Genomic DNA, 17303 nt, shown 5'->3' with positions numbered 1-17303 from the left:
TCTGTCAATAAAAAAATAAACAAAAGTCTTTGGACAAGGCTCTGTTTTGTACATGCAAATCTGTGTTTAGTAAATAAGTAAGTTTAGTTAATAAGTATTAAGAGAGTTGAAAAACACTGGCCCATAACTAATATAGGTGAGGATGATCAGGTTTTTCTTGTTTTCTTGCTATCCGAGAATGCAAGATTCTGCAGTTTTGTGTGTTCCTGGAGGTTTCTCAAAAGCCTTGAGAGTGGATTTGAAATGGGTTACAGAAAAAGAAAGCAGAGAACCTCTTTGGGAAGTGACTCAGTCTAAACAACTGGATGGTGAAAGCATGCACAACACAAGTGCCAAATTTGTGCTAGCAGAAATGGCAGCGCAGAAGGTTATTTGCCTTTGAGGCTGGTAGCCTAGTATGACCACATTCTTCTTCTGTTTCATCTTTGGAGCTGCCAGCTGTTCCACAGCACCTCCATTTGTGCTGCATGTTCTCATATCAGCTCACGGTGTGCCCAGCTGTGTGCTTCATACTGCCCACAGAGCCTAGGCAACTCTGCTCCAGCTGCTGCTCCTTCCCTCTTGCTGCTGTGTCACACCACCCCATTCTGACGAGCCTTTGGTTGCTTATTCTATTTATCTGTCCCTGCCCACTGCTTTTTGGTGTGAATCATGCAGTTATTTGTGTGTGGCGGGTTGTTTTTCTTATACACATGTGTGTATATATATATCCTGCCTCTCTTTTTAAGGGAATCCAAACAATTTGGAGGCAGCAGGGCTCGTGCTAAGACATCCAGCCTTGCTGTATCTACGTCCTTTCCCAGACGGCACTTTATTCTTTAGATGCAATCCTGGTCACCACTGCTTTTCGTGCCCGGTTTTACTGGTTGCCTTGCTGTGTTATCTGTCCGGAGCCACACAGCATTACTAAGCGTACTCTGCCTTCTCACCCAGAAGAGCTCCAGTGCTACGTGCAGGGTTGATCTCTGGCATTTCTAAAGGTAACCAATGTATTGGGCTGTATGCATTTACTTTGGAACAGGTCTGACACCAAGAGTGGATCTCTCCTTTCTCTTTTAGTTTCTGATTCTTGAAAATGCCATTTGTCTGCTTTGTTTCAAGAGGAAGTTGAATGATGAAACACATTTTGCTAAGAAGACTAGGTCTTTTGAAGAGCAGAAATATATTTCAGCATCTTCCTTACCAGAGGCTTCCACTAAAGAGCCAAAATTACATTGTAAATGGAAACTTTCATAGACTTTGCAGTTTTACTCCTTTTACTGCAGTAGGGAACTGCCTCCATAGTTGCTAGGGTTTAGGCATGTGCTCGAGTATATAAATGAAAACAACTACTGGCCTTATCATGGAGTGACATAGCCATTTTCAGAGGAAGGACTGATGTTCACTGTCTGCTTATGTATACATAGCTTTGTGTTTAAAATTGGTGTCAGAGATCCAGAAGCATGAAGAAGGCACCATAGTTCTGTCATGTGGAGGAAAGCGTGCTTTTGTCTCTGAAAGAATTTTGTTTTTTGCTCCTTAACTTAAATATGCATTTAGTAATGAGCCCAGGGTAAGCTTACTCTAGGACTTGCATGGTTTCATGAAATATTTGGCAGTTTTCTCTGCCTGTAGCATGCTATCACGTATTCTTTGCTAAAGATGTGTATGTGGAAGGTCAGAAAAGTGTCAGAAGGATCTGAAATAGTGGATTTTAGTCTTGTTGGAGGCAGGGGGGCATTTCTTGTTGAGACGTTTGCCTATTCACCATCACTACAGTTCCAGTATTTGGTGATGTAAAAGTGATAAGCTTTTGCTGTCCACTCCACATTCCTGTCCTTCTGCTACATTTTTTGCAGGATGGGAAGTATGGCATGGGATAATAAAGTACATCTTGACATTTTGTAACACATCTGGATAAGTAAAAATAGGCTCTGAAATTACCAAGGGTGATAATGCATGTGCTTCCTTCCTGGCAGGTGATACCTTTATGCCTTCCCTCACCTCTGCATGCCCCAGGCCGGCTGAGAAAGCTAGAGGCTATGTGCAAGAAACTTGGACTTCGTGTTCTTGTCCTTCCTGATTAGAAGGTGACCCCAGTGAAGGGCCAAGTGTTTCTTTTTGGGGAGACTAGCTCTCCAGGTGCCTCAGTTTCTCCTGTTTTTTTTCTTTTCTGAGTTATTAAGTGGGAGTAGTTGCTTCCATTGTTTTGCTTTGATTAACCAGAACCTTAATCTACAAGTCTAATATGAAACCACTAATGATGGGCTGTGGGAGCTGCCAAGAAGTAACCTGGTGGGATCATGTGTTTTGAACCACCAGTCGTGCAGCAAGAGCTAGGCATAGAATTTTCAACAGTGGAGGCACTGCCAGAAGAATCCATTCAGGCTTTGATATAGAGCTGCCACGATAGATGGGAGGTATCTCATCTGGGAGCAATGAGCTTGGATTCTGGGCCAAACAGTACAGACGGTTCCTCTACTTTTGGCAGCTCAGGAGCCTTGTCCCAGGGACTATGCACTGTCTCCCACCCATGATGGTGGCTTTTTTTGACATCTCTCTCATCCAGAGCCTGTGGTGTGTCATTTTTTTCCAAAGTAACAGGCCCTTTGGAAAGAGAAGTCTTCAGCCAGAAGAGCTTCAGCCAAATGCTGAGTGGTTAGTGTGACCTTCTTGTGGTGGAGGGAGTTTACTGTGATGCTGGTGATGCAGCAGGAGGAGAATGCTGCCATTATGCAGATAGCATGAACTTGGTTTAATTAGTCTTTTTTTTTTTTTTTTGAGAGTATTTCCAAGAACTATGGGTGGCACCTTTTCAAAATGTTCCCATTAATCTGGTGAGATCAGTAAAAGGTTCCATTTTGAAACTACTTCTTTCTGCCTCTATCCCCTCAGGTATCCTATGTTTAATAAAGCCCATATTTAGGGATTTTACTTGATTACTTTGTTTTGGGATTTGTTAAATGAAAGTAAGAGAGGTAGGAGGAAAAAGGATGAACAGATTTTCTCTGCTGCGCTGACACTGGATTTTGCGGACTACCTTGGGTCTCCCACCATCTCTGCACTCCTTTCCATTTAGTTTGGGGAATCTGGAGAGCTCAAGTGCTTTCTGCTTTTACAAAGCTTTTTTTTCCCATAGTGCTGGAGCAAACTGGTGGCCACTTTGGTACAGGCACCAAACGTAAAATGAGCAATAGTCTACTAGGTTCTTTCTCATGTAGCCCTTCTGCTCCGGTGGGCATGTAGCGTGATGTGACACTGAACTCAATATGAGGTCCCGATCTGTTAAATAGCTTTCTCTGAGTTAAGTTACTGGTTGGGCTCTCTTCTACGTTTTCCTTCTCTAGGACCACAGTCGAGTTCAGCCCTGCTATATATAGCATGGTGTGCTAGTGCCAGAAGTGTTATCTCCTTTTTACAGGCTAAATAAAATCAAGTGACTTAGGTTTGCTATTTGGTAACGTCTGCATTTGTGAGTATAGGAGCATGGGGAAAACAAATTAACAGGAAACGAAATTGCAGTGTTATTTTATCCTGCCAGGAATAGAAGCCATGCAAGTGGTAAATAGCCTGTTGCCTGCTGGTGATAGGTCCTGCTTTACCTTAAGGAAAGGTTAATCTGTTCCAAGCTTGGGTTGATGCTACACTAACCCGGATGCTCTAAAGCAATCAGGAGGTGAGATTTTGCTCTATCAGATTGCTTTTTGAGCACACACAGATGCCAGTGTGTGTTCAGCAGTTGTTGTGTTTGATTGGATGTTATCAACCTGCTGCTGGTTCTGCTCTCAAATACCTGCTTTCTATTTATCTTTCCCCACCTATCAAGGAAGAAGGAAAGAAGGCTGCTACCCAGTTCTCTAACTTTTGGATTAGTGTCCAGTATGGGGTATGTGCTCATGTGGAAAATATAACCCCTGAATTTTTAGTAAAGATTACTGACAGCTGACAGCTTTCGTCTTTCTATAGTAGAAAACTGCAGGGGACAAAAGAATGATTAAAAAAAAAAAGAAAGAAAGATCTGCATTGCCATAAACAGTTGTAATGCTCTTAAAACCTCTTTGTGTGTTTTTGTAGAGATACATTCTCATTCTCCAAACTCTGAAGTCTCTCACACTCGAATACCCGGCTAAAATAATGTCCAGCTAATGTTATAAAAAGCCTTTATGTGTAACACAACAGCTGCATGTCTGACAACAAATATCTTACTGTCACATCAAATTCAATTAAAAATCCACAAGTTTAAATGCTGGCTTCACAGTAGCTGTCAAATCCAAAACAAAACAGAAAAAGCAAGGCAGAATTAAACTGTTCCTGTGTGATGGAAAGATGCAAATCTGTTTCTTGTACGAAACTAAAATTCGAATTCTTTCACCTTAAGAGGTATTAAGCTCTTCCTGAAGATCATAAACCTAATTTAGGATTTATCTTCCTCAAATATCCTCTGATAAAATAGAAGGGTTACATAAACAACTAAAAGGAAGAGCATTTACTTCTTTGCAGTTTTCCATTAAAAAACAAACAAATAAACAGAAAAAGCCTCCCTATCTTGATCAAACCAACTCTGGGCTGAGATAATTGTGACTGCCCTTGCAGTGGGACAGCAACTGTCCTTGTGTGCATCAGCCCAAAGCCAGGTGAGGCACCAATCCTTCCAGGACAAACTGCGTTGTTTTTAACCTAGGTCACGTGCAGGGGGCTTGCGACTGCCCTACAATGCTTTGTCCCTTATTGCAAGGGTTGTTCTGGCACAATTTAGCTCCTCAGATTTCGGATGGAAAGGCTGGTGTCTTCAAGAGCTTTACATTTTCTTTTTTCCTCTGTCTTACTACTTTTTAAAGGCTTAGGAGCCAGGTGCCCTAACCAAGAAGTACTTATCTCCAGAGGTTATTTATTTGCGGCTGTGTTTCAAGTCTACTCTTCCAAGATTTCACCCAGAGTTGGAGAGCCCATACATGGGAATTCTGTAAAGCATGGAACCTCCAGGAACCCCCTGATGGGGTTATCAGCACAGGAGTTAAGCTGAAGTGCTTGCTACTTAAGTGCACTGCTGGTGGGGAAAGGATTCTGTTCTCCATGGCTGGCTGTTGCTTCGAAGATAGACCAAGAAACATAAGTTTTCCATTTAAAATATGGTGACTCCTTGCACCATGTCCAAAGAATGGCAGTGAAGCTGGTGAGGGATCTGGAGCACAAGTCTTATGAGGAATGGCTGAGGGAACTTTAGTCTGCAGAATTGGAGGCTCAGGGGAAACCTTGTTGCTCTTTACAACTCCCAGAAAGGAGGCTGTGGTGAGGTGGGGTTTGGCCTCTTCTCATAGGTAACAACAATGGGATGAGAGGTAATGGTCTTAATTTGTGCCAGGGGAGGTTCAGGTTGGATATTTGGAAGAATTTTTTCTCTGAAAGAGTGCTGATGCATTGGAACAGGCTGCCCAGGGAGCTGGTGGAGTCACTGTCCCTGGAGGTGTTCAAGAAATGTGTAGATGTGGCTCTGAGGATGCAATTTTGTGAGCTGCTAAGATATTTTAAGATATAAATTGGTTATTTTATATTCTTCGCTTCACCTCCCCTGTGGATAGGGTTAGGGGTTTTCTTCATTTACTTTTTCATTTTATCTTGTTGCCTTTTCCTCCCCTGGGCTGCGCTCAAGCCTACTGGACAAACATCTTCCTAATTTGTAGCTGGATGAGCTGCCCAGAGCCTGCACGGCTCTTTGCTATGATTCACCCTTTGTTTTGCCAACACGTTATTTGTTTTAGAGAGTGGGTAGTGAGTCTTGCTAGCTGAAAATACTTTTACAATGCTTTTTTATTTTTTTTTTTTAAATGTGTTTTCTTACATATAAAGAAAAGTGCTTTTCCTTGAAATCTATAGCACCTAAGAATTTGGAGATGGATGGTGGAAAAGAGGTGTGCGTATATATGTTTTTCCAAGTGCGTAATGATTTGCCGTGCTCTTGTTTCAGTGTGTGTTACCATGGCGATGACTGCAGGGACCACAACATCCTTTCCCATGAGCAACCACACCCGCGAGAGAGTGACGGTGGCCAAGCTCACACTGGAGAACTTCTATAGCAACCTCATTATCCAGCATGAAGAGAGGGAAACCAGGTACCCACTCTGCTTTCACTGTTCCCCGGCACTACTTGGCTGGATGTTGGTGGTGGGGCACCTTCAGCTCCGTGAACAGAGCAGGTCTCAGGACTTTTTCATGGGTAGTAGCAAGGAGATGATCACCTGTGAACATCTCCTGCCACTGCACCAAGCAGTCCCCAAATGACTGAGAACCTCCACTCTTCAAATTCTCATATGATTTGCCACCACCTCTAATTATTACTACTTTGTAGAAACCAATAGGCACATGGTCTCACTTTGCAGCTCATGTGAGGTTTCCACTTGCGCGTGTGGTTTTGGCAGCCATTGATTCCTTCATGTGTGCCACAGGGAATAAACCCTACAGAGGCAGATGCTGCAGAGCTGCTGGTGCATAGTTACTTGTTTCCGTGCAGTGGCTTGTGGTGTCTAGTCATGCTCCGCGGCACTGAGCCCCTGCCAAGACTTGTGAAGTCTGCAGAAAGGAGCATGTGGGAAGTAGGGAAGAAAGAAATGGATGGGAAGTAAGAGTTTTAGGGATAACGTAATACCTACCCCTATGTTTCTCCTGTGTGGCACTGACTGATGCTCTGTGCAAGGGAGCACGTTAGTCATCCCTGCTTTAGCTCCTCTTACTGCTGCACAGTTCTGCCTCCACTGTGGTGAAGTGCTGCTTGAATTAAGTGTCAAAGCACTAAACACTTGATTATAATGAATGTTGTGTTTCAAATTGTCGTCACCATGTGAAATTATCGTTCTCTTGCTAATATGTTTTTAATTGAGGGGCTTTCAGTTAAGCAGCAGGGTTTCCCTCTTCATCACATTTACTCATTATCCCATGCAATTGGGTTGCCTCTAGTTAGGCAGATAGACTGTCTGCGGAGGGCCTTTAATTTAAGGGATCCTGCTGCACTTCCTGAAATGCAGATAAGCAGGAGCAGCCTGGCACCCAGCGTTGAAACTTGCACGTGCTACCAGTGGGTTACCAACTTCATGAAACCGCATCTTGAAGGCTATACAGAGGCATCTTGGGATGAGCAAAGAGAGCTCCTGGAGACATGCTGGCTCCCTTGCCACGTGCGCTGCCACCCCCATCTGTGGGGTGCCCCGGGCTTTGCTGTACACTTGGTACCACCCAGCATGGCCACGCACCATCTGCGGGAGCCCAGGAACAGTGAGCCCTAGTCCAGGCAGGGTGCTGGGAGGAGAGGAATTCTGCAAGCACATAAGTATGGGCTTAAATTTGCTTATACGTTTTCAACATATTTACAAGTGAGTAAATGTGTGGAGTTGGCAATAAGTTTTCATTATTTCCATTTGAATCAAATGCTTCTGTGTCTCAACTAAGTAAAGCAGTCTGTAGTGCTATGGTATGGGGTGTTTTTTTTTTAAATTAAAAATAAATAAATGTCTTGTTTCTCCCCTGTGCAGGCAGAAGAAGCTAGAAGTAGCTATGGATGAAGAAGGCCTAGCAGACGAGGAGGTAATACTACTTGAGTAACCTTTGAAGAGATTGCTTTGCTTTTTGTTCACGTTTCTGAAAGTTGGTGTTTGAGTTTATGGAAACATTAGCTGACGTCACATTAAGTTTATATTGTGAGAGCTGCTTTTGTAAATAACAAAGGAAGCTGTGCATATGCTTGAATACGAGGCTTTGAATGGCTAAGGTGCTCTTCATGCTGCTTTAATCATTATGAAATATATGACCACAGCAAGGTTATAACATGTTTTTCAAAGTTTAAAATTGTGAGACACGTAATTTGGCGTACAGATAAGGAAAGGATGAGATGCAGTTGGAAGAACTGGGTTGAAAGCAAAATGCTGAACCGTTTTTTTTTTCCTTGATTTAAACAATAAAGCAGGTGCTTCCTTGTTATGTTTGAATATGGGCATGTCTGCGTACTTTTCTGAGGTTGATCATTTCATTTCTGCCTGTACTGCATCCGGAATAGATACTGGAATAAATAGTGACAGCATCTTAGTCATTTCTGGTCATTTCTGAAGTTTGGGGGGTTGATGTAACCTCTGGAAAGAGAGGAAGGCTAATGTGGATATCTGATGCCATCTTGTGGTTTCTAGTGACACTGTCATTATACAAAATCTGTCAGGCTTGGTTTTTGAGTCACGTTAACAGCCTCTGAGATCTTGGCATCTTTGGGAGCATAGGCTGGCATTCATCTTTTCTCAAGGTAAAACCTTTTGTTTTTATAGGACAAAATATATGGCAGGACTGAGGTAGATCATTCTTTCAAATGCAAGTATTTCTCTGCCATAAAATAAATAGATTTTGTTATAGGATAGTGTAAGTTGGATTTCTGCTGCCTGCCTAGGTTTCTTGTTGTGTGTCATCACTGTGTCTGCTGAGGTGCAGGTTTTAGCTTTTACTGATGTTTTATGCTGCTCAAAAACAGTCCGTGCCTTAGCTGGTGACTTTGGCATTTGAACTGATGGACTTTGAACCAGTATGATTTTTTTTTTCATTGATTTTTATCACTGCTTCTCTATATCCAAACAACATCCAAAAATAAAACAAGATCTAGACCTGAGGCCTCTCTATGAAGTACTGTGTTTGTGGATCACACTTGAAGAAATTAAGAAAGTTTTTCCCTTTCACATTTTCCCTGTACCCATAATGAGAGAGAGTGCCTCACAGGAAGAGTGAGCATATATCTTGACTTTCTGTAAGATGATTTGAATTCTCATTGTATGTATTTTCTCAGAAAAAACTGCGCAGGTCACAGCATGCTCGCAAAGAAACAGAGTTTCTGCGACTGAAGAGAACAAGACTCGGCTTGGATGACTTTGAATCTTTGAAAGTAATAGGAAGAGGAGCATTTGGGGAGGTTTGTGACTCTCTCCCTTGAACAGGATATTAAAATTGAATTGAAAAGGGTTTTAGTTTCTCACAGCTTCATGTTAGCCCCAGGTGATGGTGCTCGTGCAGCCCCCCTGAAATGGAGGATTTGCTGTAGCACAGCTCCACTCCATAAAAATCCTGCCCTGCATTATGTGATGGTTGTTCCTGTTCTTGAACTGTATCATACACAAATCTCACAGCTACGCAGAATCCCGTGTGCCTGTTAACAACAATTGCTTCAACTATCTGTTCATCATTTGCGTTGGCTTTGTATATGATGTAGAAATACTCCTTTATCCATATGTTTTTCAATATTTAACAGAAGAACCTTTCCATGCCCCCCAGTTTAGAACCTTCTATATTTCATCTGGGGGTAGATGAAACTGATTGGGTTGTTTTTCTCATTAAAGGTACGTCTTGTTCAGAAGAAGGATACAGGTCATATTTATGCAATGAAGATACTAAGAAAAGCAGATATGCTGGAGAAAGAACAGGTTTGTGTTGTATAAGTCCCCTAGATTTCAAAGTTACGTGGCCTAGAAAATTTCCAGAGTTGTTTTGGTCGTATTTTCCTATTCTATAGCTCCCATAATCGAACTGCAGTCCAAGGCATTTATGGAGTTGCTATGTCAGTATAAAGTAGTAGCTAAGAAATAAGGTCATGTAACGGCATTTTGAAAATGTTTTATTTACAACTGCTTGGAACAGTGATCAAGATGGTATTTTTTTTCTTCTAGTCTTTTCGTTTATCAATGCATGCCCTGTAGCACTTAATCTGTAAAATTACATTTCAAAGAAAATACTTCTTGAAAAGCCAAAGTGAAAACAGAATGCACAATGTTTTCTTTTGGTGGTCAGATACCAGCAGGTGTCGCGTTGTTCATTATTTGGCTTTGTTTTTCTTTTGTTTTGCTTTTTAGTTGGATTTTTGTTTGTTTTATTTGCTTTTGCTTTCTAATCAGGAATTTATTGTGAATTCCCCGATAGGACACAGCAAGCTCTTTAGCACCACAAAGGAAACAAATCAAGTGTAGATGTCTCAAGCAAAAGTGTAGCTGGAGAAAGCTGTGCTTATTTAGCCTTGAGAAGAGAAGGCTTCAGGAAGACCTCACTGTGACCTTTAGTACCTCAAATGAGCCTATGTGAAAGCTGGAAAGGGATTATATTCATCAGGGAATATAGTGACAGCGCAAGAGAGAATGAGGAGGAAATTCTTTATTCAGAGGGTGGTGTGAGGCAGGGACACAGGCTGCCCAGAGAAGCTGTGGGTGCCCAATCTCTGGAGGAGTTCAAGGACTGGTTGGATAGGGCCCTGAGGTGCTGGGTGGCAGCCCTGCCCACCGCAGAGGAGTTGGAATCATATGATCTTTATGGTCCCTTCAACCTAAGCCATTCTGTGATTCTTCCTTACCTGTCCAAACCCCACGATGAGTTCGTACTCCATATTCCCCTGTTCTGGTGTTAGAACCTCTACTTCTTTTTTATCCTAATACAGGGGTTTTGTCTTGCAACCCTGAGTTCTAAATGTAGGAAACGAAAGCAGTATCATGTGCCCCAGAGGCAGGATGTGTGTGCCCCACAGGTTGAAGCCTTGCCCCCATTTCATAACCTGATGTGGCAAAGAGGCTCAGCTCACCACTGCATTTAGGCTGGAGCTGCAAGCTCCTCTGGGGAGTATTTATCTGCTGTAACTTCCATTGCCAGGTTTATTCAACGGGATGTATCACAGGATGCAAATACAAGAAAGTTACAACTTTCAAGAGTGGTGGCACTTGGACATTTTTCTGGCTGCTTTTTAAGCAAGTTTTTAATTGTACAGCTTGTAGCTACATTTGGAAATGGAAGGATGCCGGGTGGAAATATATATATGTGTGTGTGTGTGTGTGTATATATATATATTTATTTTTTTTTAATGATACTAAGAGAATAGATATGGCTAGATAAATTGGATTTGAGTATCTACTACTGAGAGGGAACCCACTGCCCTGTGAAAAAGATGCATCAGAAAGATGTTCAAACTGAGAAAGAGATGCAGAAGACTTTGATGCTTATTGGAAATATTTCTTGAACTGGAATAGTGGCACGTAGTACTTATTTTCTTTCCAGAAGTTGTTTCCTGTTATGTGAAATATAAAAAATTTTTCACTTATGTCAATAAATATTTTTCCATATATATGTTTTTCATTTTTCTCTGCCGTGAGGGAACACGGCATTCGCCCTTCTGTGGTCTTCATTACCATTAATTTCCAGGGAACTTATGGGGCAGCAGCTCTCAGCGTGTTTGTCCAATGCCCAGCTGGGACTGAAATATCCGAAGTGTGGTCAGTCATTCCCGAAGTCACTTGCGCAGGATCTGCCACAGCAGCAGTGGTGGCTGTATCAGTGCTGGGCCAGCTTTGTATATGTCACTTGAAGGAATGGTTCCATCTTCTCTTCCATTTTTCCCCCAGCTAAAAGAGCCCAAGCCCTTTAGTAGTGGCCATTCAGCTCTCACTGCTACTTATGGTCATCTCTATGGACCGAGACTCATCACAGCCCTTTTCCCCTTGGCTGAGGAACTTGCCGTACAGTTGGAGTAAGCTTCACCATGCACACAGATAGGAGCAGTCTCTGGGTACCATTAGAAAAGCAGTTCAAACACAATTAGTAATGTGTGGGTTTGGGAGCTGCATAATAGTTCTCTTCATGTCAGATGTTTCTCTCACAGTGATGAAGAAAGGAAGGTTTTACAAGAAGTAAAATGGAATAGCAGTTTTCTACCAGCTTTTACATTTCTGCCCAACAAACAGAATGCTTAACAAGCCATGTGTTGTGTTTCTAGAGCTTACTTCTGAGAAGTTATGGAAAGCTGATATTTTGCGAGGACTTCCTAGAATGTAGCAAAAAACTGTGAAAAATAGGAGTAGAAAAAGTATTAAAAAATAACTGATTTTTTTAAAAGATAATGAAAATGTATAGTAGTGGACTTGATGATCCCTGAGGTCCCTTCCAACCCAAGCCATTCTATGATTCTATGACTAGGAATATATATAGTATGGCATTTGGTGTTTAAGTATTTAAATTATTCTTTTATTAAACTTTGTTTGTTTTTTAATTCCAGGTGGCCCATATCCGAGCAGAAAGAGATATATTGGTTGAAGCAGACGGAGCATGGGTAGTGAAAATGTTTTACAGTTTTCAGGATAAAAGGAACCTTTACTTGATCATGGAATTTTTACCTGGAGGTAAGCTATGTGTTGTGTTGAAAAGTGATATAAAGACTTCCTTATCTTTTGTTGTGACCTTTCTAAAAATACAGAAGCAAGCATGCTGTCACTTGTGATGATGTTCTAAACAGGGTCCCATTAGTGTAACCCTTGCTGATTTGTAGGGGAAGGGAAAGAGTTACGAGATGTCAGATAGGCTTGGATTGAATAATAATTCTAGTCATACGTTCTGCTTTTTACTGGCAAAGCTAGAAACAGTAAAAAGTAGCTCTTGTTCAAACAATTTTTGTGTTATACGTATATTATGCATTAAAATTTGCTGTATCTTTCAAGGCTATCCATAAAAATTCTTATGTAGGATTTGCAACAATTCTACATCCAGTTTACTGAAAAAGTATGTTGAGTTTGTAGGTCCTTGCATTAACAGTTTTATAATTAGTAGCTATGAGGTTAAATTTAGAATCTAGTGGGTTTCATGTAGAATTAGCCTCATTCATACGCTGTTTTCTATCCTTTGATTAGGTGACATGATGACCTTGTTAATGAAGAAGGACACCTTATCAGAAGAGGAGACACAGTTTTACATTTCTGAAACTGTGTTGGCCATAGATGCTATTCACCAGCTGGGATTCATCCACAGAGATATTAAACCAGATAACCTTTTGCTGGATGCCAAGGCATGTAACGTGCATGTAAACTGCCTCTGCTTTAAACATCTCAGTCTGCAGATAATGCCACGTGCAGTAGTGCTAATCACTGGGTGCCAGTAGTGCCATACCTGATTTAAGCTAGCCACAGTAATGGCAGAATACGGCCACTGTGTTTTTCCTCTTCTTGAATTCTAATATACCTAAGCAAAACAAAACTATCCTTGTGTTGGTCGTTTGATTGACTGATTGATTGTTTTTGTATTTGGAAAGCCTCTTAGAGGTGAGAAGATCCACCTAGGGTGTTCAGATGCTCTTATTCATGTACATAAAAAACTGATGTATTTAGTTGCTTCAAGAAGAATGAAAGCATAAAACATTCAGACAGCACTAAATAATCGGTTCAGTTCCTGCAGTTGTCTCATTTCTTTTATTATCCACTCATAAGCAGGACCAGTCTGTCTGCTTGACTGACTGTAGTGAGCCTTTAAATGGTTCCACTAAGCATTGTGCATGGGCCTGGAGACTATCTAGAGTTGATCTCTGGCAACCTGCTTAAAACCAGATTGCCATCAAAATAAAAAAGAATTTTATCCTGGAGGCTTTCCCAGTCTCAGTAGAACTTGGTTCAAAACAAAGCCAGGCAAAGTAGCTGTCCTTGGCTGTTGCAGATGGTATCATTCTCGGGAACGATACCCTTTTTAGAGAAAATACTCTCCCAGTACATCAAGATTCAGTCACTGTTTCACTGTTTGTCCTGGATTAAATTTGTACTGTATAAGTCCATTGTTCACATTGCCTAAGAAGAAGGCAAGTGCAGTTATGAAAACAGCTTGCTCTTTTTTTGCTCTTCTCTTTTTTTTTTTTTTTTTTTTTTTGTTAGTGAGAATTACCTTTCTAAATTATTTTTTCAATCATCTTTGGTGTTTTTTAGGGTCATGTAAAACTCTCTGATTTTGGGCTATGCACGGGTTTAAAAAAAGCTCACAGAACTGAGTTCTACAGGAACCTTACTCATAACCCACCAAGTGACTTCTGTAAGTATAAGATGTCCCAGATAAACATTTAAATGATTTTGAGCTGCAGCTATACCACATCATCTTCTATTTCGGCTGTGTTAAGTGTGATTAGTCATGCTCATAGCATGGAGTTGGAAGTCTGGAAATGCATGTTTCTCAGGATATGGAAGCATTTCATAGAAAAGAAATTACACTTTCTGCAGTGCTAATATGTTTTTGTACATTTGTGTATGAATGCATATGGGCATAGTGTGATGTATCTATATTGTAATGCAACCTGAATTTCTCAGATTGGACATGGGTTTCATGTGCTGGCTTACTGAGGTCAGCAGCAGTCATGTCAAACCTTAGAAGAGTGAAGTTGTTCATCCGTTTGCCATGACAACAATCATAAAATTCTTTGGCAGTACTTCTTGGATTCTCTCTTGTTGTCTACAAAATGTTGTTTACAAAACATTGCCAGTTTCTGTTACCATACCTTAATGCATTCTACCAGCTGCAGCAATAAGGGTGGCTGATCTCAGATCAATCTGTAAAATTCTTAGCAAATGCTAACGTAGAATGTCTGTTCGTGTGTCCTTTTCACGCGATTCTCAGCTGCGAATTGGGTGGTAGTTATTTGTGGTTCTTTTCCTGCCTCCAGTGACAATGAAGTTTTAATTCTAGAAAAAAGCATTCTAAAGATAGAAAATATTCTGTTTTCAAATAAGAACTGCTATTGGTCTTTTACTTTACAAATGCATTTAATATCTAATATCTATTTTCTGAACTAGCATTTCAGAATATGAACTCAAAGAGAAAAGCAGAAACATGGAAGAAAAACAGGCGACAGCTGGTAAGTTCATAAAAATCATGAAAATTTTTTTTCTTTTAAACTATTTATAGAAAACAATAAATAAAAAAATAAGCATTAACTCTACTGTTTTATGTTTTTTAAATCTGGAAAGCCTTCATCTCTTATAGATGTAGCTCTCTTCAAGCTCTCAAAATTCTGTTTAAATCAAGGTGCTCTAATGGTTCAGGTTGTAGACCAGCAAGGAATAGGATGAGCACCAGCTGGATTGGTTCATCTGCTTGTTTTTAGAGCTGTGACTGTTTCAGGAAACGTAACGGAAAAGCACTGGAGAGTGGTGCACTGGAGTGGTGCCACCTGTATTTACAGTACAGGATGGCCGATAATAAAGGGCATTCCAGCATTAACTAAATCAGCCTGAAGGAACCATTGGATTTTCAGAGTTTAAGCCATTCTTGTGATTTTTATAGAACAGCAGTTTGCAAAAGTCTCAAAAACCTCCATTTTCAAGTTTTGGAACTCTTATTTTTCTTCATATTCAGAAGGATGACTTCCATTTACTTCCAAGGTTCAACATTCACTCTACATCTGTGCTTACCCATGTAGAATAATGCTCTTGGGACTTTAGATATCTTGAATTCTCAAATTCAGCACACACATAGTAAGATACTATCTGTGAATCCCCAGAAAGAGATTTTTGCAAAGTGTAAAAATATAGTATTCATTTATTTAAGAGCTTATTCTATTTTCCAGGCATATTCTACTGTTGGGACCCCAGATTACATTGCACCAGAAGTATTTATGCAGACTGGGTACAACAAACTATGTGACTGGTGGTCTTTGGGAGTGATTATGTATGAAATGCTAATAGGTAAGTTAAAGAGCACAACTTAACAATCATTCAGAGGGTTCAGAGGTGACCGGGTCCATCAGTTCACCCAGTCTGATCTCCCAGCGTAGTGCAGGTGTATGCAGTTATAAACCTGTTTTGTTTTGTTTTGTTTTTTAAATGTTCCGTTTTTGCAGGGTATCCGCCTTTCTGCTCAGAAACACCACAAGAAACTTACAGGAAAGTTATGAACTGGAAAGAAACTTTGGTATTTCCTCCAGAGGTGCCCATTTCAGAGAAAGCAAAGGATTTAATTCTAAGGTCAGTATCAAGAGCTCACTTCTGACCACTCACCCACATCCAATCATCTTCCATTAGGTTAACTTGCCCTGTATGAAGAAGCTGTAGGTTGGAGGGAAAGTTGGTTTCTTCTCTGTCACTTTTCTTGATGGATTTTTTTCAGTGTTTTCCCTTTTGCCATTTGGGTAACATGAAGGAATAAGGTATAACAATCTTGATTTGCACCACTGTATCAGGAGAAACAGAGCACGCTGGGGAAAAAAAATCAGTGATTATCAAACAATATTTTTGTCTTCTCAGGGACTAAGAAAAACAGCCACTCACCAACACTTAATGCACTGAAAGAAATTTCTGAATGTTGCTTTCCAAAAAGCTAGTTTTTCATCCATGCAGCTTGTGTTGAATTTTTGGGAGAGGTTTTGATGTCATTAAGGTCAGGCAGAAATGTTCTAGACCTGGCAGATTTGGAGGGGCAGATGCTTTTATGGCCTTGATTTATTTTATTTTTTCAAAGAAAATATTACAAGCTTACACAGTTATATTACTGGCAAAAAGAGGAATGCACTTTTATAGGTAGAGCCAAGAACTGGAATTTGTTATTAGTCCAAAACAGTGCTCCAGTTGCACGTAACTAACATAATAAATACAGCCAATAGTTATTCTTAATCCAGTTAGTGATACTAACACAGTTCAAATTATTTAATTATTGCTAATCCTTATTTATAACTTTATATATAACAATTTTATTATGTTTTTTGTATCTGTTTCTCTGTTGTTTTTGCTTAACCTCTCCTTCATGCTGTCAGCATCCTGAGTTCTATGCTATGAAGAGCAGAGTATTACTGCTGGGGATTTCTCCCTTGTTCTCTGGCTGTATTCAGGACAGTTTGAGATATTTTAGGAAGCCTATTTGTTAGCAGATTGGCTTCTGGATTTAGTTATGCCAAGACTATTCACGTTTTGGCTTTTTTTTCCTGTATGTGGAAGGGGCTAATGAAGTGTAAAATCACACAATTTCAAGAAGCTACACAAAGCTGAATTTAAAAACATCTTCAGTTACTGGCAACTTACTGCAACAAGGTCAAAACAGTAGGTGAGGCACCAGAGACCTCAGTGTTCAATACAGCTTGGATGCATTAGACAGAGGTTATTTGAGCTTAAAGTAAGTTTTAAACAAAGTGAAATTCCTGTGTTGATAGAGATAAAACCAAACCAAGTAAGATCTGACAAAGCCTGAGACCTAGTCTGGCTGTTACTGCAAAGTTTGTCCTAGGGGCAATGGGTTGCTTTTACGTTAACCAGGAGATGCAACAGTTTTAAGCAGTTTGCTAAGACTCCTTGATATCATGACACTTTTATTTTCTTTTGCATCTGTCAGCATATATTGTAATGTTGTCTTTCTTTTTTTCCACCTTTTCAGGTTTTGTACTGATTCAGAAAACAGAATTGGTAGTAATGGAGTGGAGGAAATTAAAAGTCATCCGTTTTTTGAAGGAGTGGACTGGGGACATATCAGGTACACATGTGTGTATATATATATATATATATACATATATATATATATATATATATACTACTACT

The 17303-nt window shown here is 40.4% G+C and overlaps 1 protein-coding gene across 1 annotated transcript in view; it reads left to right on the top strand.

Annotated features, from left to right (window-relative positions):
- The window catches only part of STK38L (serine/threonine kinase 38 like), a 41671-nt gene that overhangs the window by 20437 nt on the left and 3931 nt on the right, over window positions 1-17303 (top strand). Inside the window, exons 2-12 of the mRNA XM_003202512.4 lie at window positions 5945-6089; window positions 7503-7554; window positions 8792-8914; window positions 9339-9422; window positions 12029-12152; window positions 12657-12811; window positions 13716-13818; window positions 14574-14635; window positions 15347-15464; window positions 15620-15743; window positions 17143-17238. Coding sequence (XP_003202560.1) covers window positions 5956-6089; window positions 7503-7554; window positions 8792-8914; window positions 9339-9422; window positions 12029-12152; window positions 12657-12811; window positions 13716-13818; window positions 14574-14635; window positions 15347-15464; window positions 15620-15743; window positions 17143-17238 — 1175 coding nt within the window. The 5' untranslated portion in view covers window positions 5945-5955. The remainder of the gene's footprint in view (window positions 1-5944; window positions 6090-7502; window positions 7555-8791; window positions 8915-9338; window positions 9423-12028; window positions 12153-12656; window positions 12812-13715; window positions 13819-14573; window positions 14636-15346; window positions 15465-15619; window positions 15744-17142; window positions 17239-17303) is intronic.

The sequence above is a fragment of the Meleagris gallopavo genome, chromosome 1, assembly GCF_000146605.3.
Source record: "Meleagris gallopavo isolate NT-WF06-2002-E0010 breed Aviagen turkey brand Nicholas breeding stock chromosome 1, Turkey_5.1, whole genome shotgun sequence".
In the NCBI taxonomy this organism is placed as follows: domain Eukaryota; kingdom Metazoa; phylum Chordata; class Aves; order Galliformes; family Phasianidae; genus Meleagris; species Meleagris gallopavo.
This window is presented reverse-complemented; position numbering and strand designations above follow the sequence as displayed.